Source organism: Cystoisospora suis (assembly GCF_002600585.1).
Source record: "Cystoisospora suis strain Wien I chromosome Unknown contig_6559, whole genome shotgun sequence".
Lineage (NCBI taxonomy): Eukaryota > Apicomplexa > Conoidasida > Eucoccidiorida > Sarcocystidae > Cystoisospora > Cystoisospora suis.
Window position 1 is genome coordinate 1 of NW_027159346.1, and position 4,311 is coordinate 4,311.

Genomic DNA, 4,311 nt, shown 5'->3' on the forward strand with positions numbered 1-4,311 from the left:
AATCTATCTATCTATCTATCTTTAATCTATCTATCTATCTATCTATCTATCTCTATCTATCTATCTATCTTTAATCTATCTATCTATCTTTAATCTATCTATCTATCTATCTTTAATCTACCTACAATTATCTGTCTTGCGGTAGAACGCTGGAGACTGTCGTAACTGTCATTTCTGTATCTTTCCTCCCTGCTTTTCTTTCTCTCCCTCTCACTTTCCCTATCTCTCTCTATAGAGATGTGTGTCTATGTAGTACATGAGAATGGATTGCATGCGCAGTCGAGGTCTCATAGCTACTTGAACAACTGAAGAGAAAAGAAAGGACAAGAAGAGAAAGAGAATACAGAAAGAGGAGGAGGAGAAGAAAACGAAGAAGGAAGAGAGGCCTGTGGTCTATAGATAGATATGTATATATGAGGTAGGAGGCTTACTGCGGACGTTCATTCTCAGGTAGGAGAAGTATTTCATCCCTTAACGTATTCCAAGGAGAGAATCGATCTTGTACGCTCGTTATGATTAAAGTCTTTTCTCCATCCAATGCCGGCATTAGGCTACTCACTCTCATCCTCTTCAACTTCCGACTTCCCTTCCTACAGACACACACATCCATATATACATACATGCATGTTCTCGATATACATAGAGAGAGGTATATATGGAGATGTAAAGATGAGAAAGATAATCCTAAGCCTAGGCCATGAAGATAATGAAAGGAATAGGAGGACATCCCACAAGGCGGACGTACAGATACACGGTCTCTTCTTCTGGCTATTCTTCTTTCCCGTAAGACAAAAAAGTACTCTTTCTCCTTCTATATGGATACTAAGAGACAACTTGAGGCCGTCGATTCTACTTCAAAGGGATAAAGATAGATACATAGATTAAAGATAGATAGATTAAAGATAGACACAGATAGATAAGTAGACAGATAGATAGATAGACAGATAAAGGAGAGAGATATTCATGGATGAGCCGGTCGATCAAGACCATCCTTCTCTCTCCCATGTCTTTAGAAGAGACCTAGCATGTGTATATCGATCTATCCCAAGCAGAGGCCACCATATGAAATCTTGCGCTACTAATCCTACTACTCCTACTACTACGCTAATAGCCTCTCAGTAGGACTGCATGCAGGTCATCGTCGTCGCTCTTCTTCCTCTTCTTTTATCTTCCTCGAGGGTTGAGACAGAGGAAAGAAAGAAGGAGAGTCATGTATTTGTCTTTCTCACCTCTATTCTACAAGGGTATAGGTAGTATCAACTGAGAGATAGTAGATAGGAATGAAAAGACACGGCAGAACTCCAGTCATAAAGATGAATGAAGAAAAGAAGATAGATAGAAACAAGGATAGACAAAAGAGAGACAGAGCAATAGATAGATAGATAGATTAAAGATAGATAGAGAGGTTAAAGATGAATAGATAGATGGATTAGTGAGAGTTACGTAGATAGATCGACTTCGGATACGTAGACAGATGAAGAGAGAAATCCAAAGGGAGAGAAAGAGCGAGAGAAAAAAAGAGGAAAGATAGAATGAGGTGAGAGGAAAGAAGAAGGAAATTGTGAAGAAGAAGAAGAAGGGAGAGTGACTTGACTTGGTGGTGCTATCTTTCTTTTTGTCTTACTTTTGATTGATGAGCCAGAAGAGAAAGGAGAGAAGCCACGAAGAAGTGTTCGCTATCCATGCAGTTAAAGGCTGACTCTCCAAGACGTCTACTGCACTGCATAAGGGAGAATCCAAAATGATACGATCCACCTTCATTCCTAAGCTCTTCTCTATCGTCTCTCCATGCTGCCCTAGCTGGCGAAAAGACAGAGAAAGACAAAGAAAGAAAGAAAGAAAGAAAGAGAGTAGAGAAGAAAGAAAGAGTAAGATAAGATAGAGAAATCTTACGTTTCAGAGGAGAAGGCGATCTTCCGGAGAAGCGAAAGAAAGAAAGAAAGAGGTGTAAGAGAGGAAGAGAAAGTTGAAAGAGAAGATCACGACGGGGTGAGGGCGAATTGCCTCTTTCTTCTTTCGATGAGTTTGAAAGGAGAAGAAGAAAAAGCAGAGTGTCGACATAAGGAAGATAATGGAGGAGGAGAGAGAGAGAAGGAGAGAGAAGGAGAGGGCAACCAAGAAAGAAATCGATACAGACACATAAACAGATAAGGAAATAGACAAATCCATTGAAGAGAGATAGATAGACTAGAGATAGATAGACTAAAGATAGATTAATGATAGATAGATAGATATACTAAAGAGAGAGACTCTAAAGACAGATACGTGAACAGATTAAAGACAGATAGACTATAGACAGACTCAGGATAGACAGACTGAAGATAGCTAAATAGATAGAGAGATAGATAGAGAGGGAGAAGAAGGGCTGATAGATTGGAGATAGTAGATGTCTTTTTGACGTACGAGGAGCATAGTGCCCATAGCCGATACACCCTGTGAATAGAGGGAGATTTGATTAACGTGTGGATGAGCCTCTCGAATCCAATAGAGAACTTGAAGAAGATCTTTACATGCCTGACAACCTAGTTGATCTGTATATGTCGGCAAAGACTGCGATGAAGATGGTGGAGATGACGAGGTGTCTGTACACCCGAATAACCTCGAGGAGGAGGAGGAAGCGGAAGAGGAAGAAGAGGCAAAAGATGAAGAGGAGCGTAAGTCTTCTTCTGGTTTGTTCATTCTTTCGCTTCTGCTCCTTCTTATTCTTTCGTGCTGAAGAAGAAAATCTCCAGGAGAATAATTAAGATGATCTGATAAAGATTTCTTCTTATGCATGCAAGAAGAAGATGAAGAAAAAGAAGAAGAGCATCGGCCACCGGGAGAATCGAAACTCCAGGAAGACTCCCCTGAATTGCTAAGGTCAAACAGAAGAAGGTGATGGTCTTTAACCAAACCAATCTACAGAAAAAGAAAGAAACAGAAGAAGAAAGGAGAGAAAGAAAAAGAAGAAAAGAGAAAGAATGAGATAAGGAATCGGAAAGAATTACACATAGTAAGAGAGAAAGAAGCAAAGGAAGAGAAGATGCCTTTGTATTAGGAGGGGCTCTCGGATCTTCATGGATGAGAAATCTAGAGAAAGAAAGGAAGGTTTGAGCAAGGAGAAAGAAGTTGACCTTGTGCATTTTCTTACCTTTTTCGCAACTCCAAGAAAAGGTAGACACGCTTGTCTATTGGCTAGCCATCCATGAGCGCAGACGATCACTTTCTTTGCAGATGGATCTTCTGCTGGGACCCACCAGCCACGTAGAACTCCCGAAGAGTCTTGCTCCAAATCGACTCTGCGAAAACTTCTCCCCCTTCGAGAAGAAGAAGAAGAAAAGTCTTCCGAAGAAGAGGAAGAGGAGGAGTGAGGAGACGTACTAATCCCTGATATGTTCCTATCTGAAATCTCGGGTGTATAGACACCTCCGCGTTTCTCTTCTCTTTCTTCCTCTTCCTCTTCCTCCTCGGTGGACCTACGAGAAGCAGAAGAACTCGCAGTCGTAGACTGTGTATTCTGGACGAGAGTAGCAGATGACTTCGAGGTCCCTTCAGGCGAAGAAGAAGAAGATGAATAGTCCTCTTGTCTTTCCATCGAAGAAGAAGAAAAGGAAGACGGAGGTGGGATAGATACCTAAAGACAGAAAAAGAAAAGAAAAATACACACGCATTTAGATTACAGAAAGAATCGAAAGCACCTTTGTATGTATCGATGTATGCATACGTGTGTATGTACACCTCAAGTGCACGGGGACCTTAGAGAAGAAGCTCTTCAAAATACAAGCTGCGCTGAGAGAGAAGAACGTCTTTCTCTTTCCTGAGAAAACGTGTCCTTTCCTCGTCGTCTTTTAATCATTGCAGAGAAGAAGAAAAGGGCTGACTATGAGGGGAGACATATATAGAAATCTATACATACAGAGAGAAAGATATATATTTTATATATACATATCTGTCTGTATGTCCTTCTATTAACATATAGAGAGAAAGACATACCCCTATATACATGGAAAGCCGAGATGCATGCAGATACATAAGATTGCGGGGTTGTTTAGTGCGATTGAAGGGGAGCTCTATGACGTAAGGCATCTAGAGAAGAAGAGAGAAGAGAAGAGAAGAAAGACTTTCTTCTTACGTCAGTGTATCGAAGATGAAACACTTCTGGAGAGGCATCAGAGGGTAAACTCAACTGACTAACAAGGAGAAGAAGAAAAAAGAAAAGAAGAAAAGAAAGAAGAAACACACAGACAAGAAAAGAAAAAGAAGATCATGCTAATGATAATATAAGGAGACCAAGTCGTCAGATGAAGGGAAAGAAACCTGAAAGTAACTGCG

General features: G+C 40.6%; 1 protein-coding gene across 1 annotated transcript; it reads right to left on the bottom strand.

The window, feature by feature from the left end:
* Positions 1-427: 427 nt before the first annotated feature.
* On the bottom strand, positions 428-4,165 carry CSUI_010020 (uncharacterized protein; the record flags this gene model as incomplete). The annotated part of the gene is made up of 5 exons (XM_068070127.1): positions 4,112-4,165; positions 3,131-3,613; positions 2,404-2,898; positions 1,625-1,800; positions 428-590 (listed from the first exon to the last, which is right to left on the bottom strand). Exons 2-5 carry the CDS (start codon positions 3,572-3,574, stop codon positions 428-430), a joined length of 1,278 nt encoding a protein of 425 aa, XP_067917897.1. The 5' UTR covers positions 3,575-3,613; positions 4,112-4,165.
* Positions 4,166-4,311: the final 146 nt, after the last annotated feature.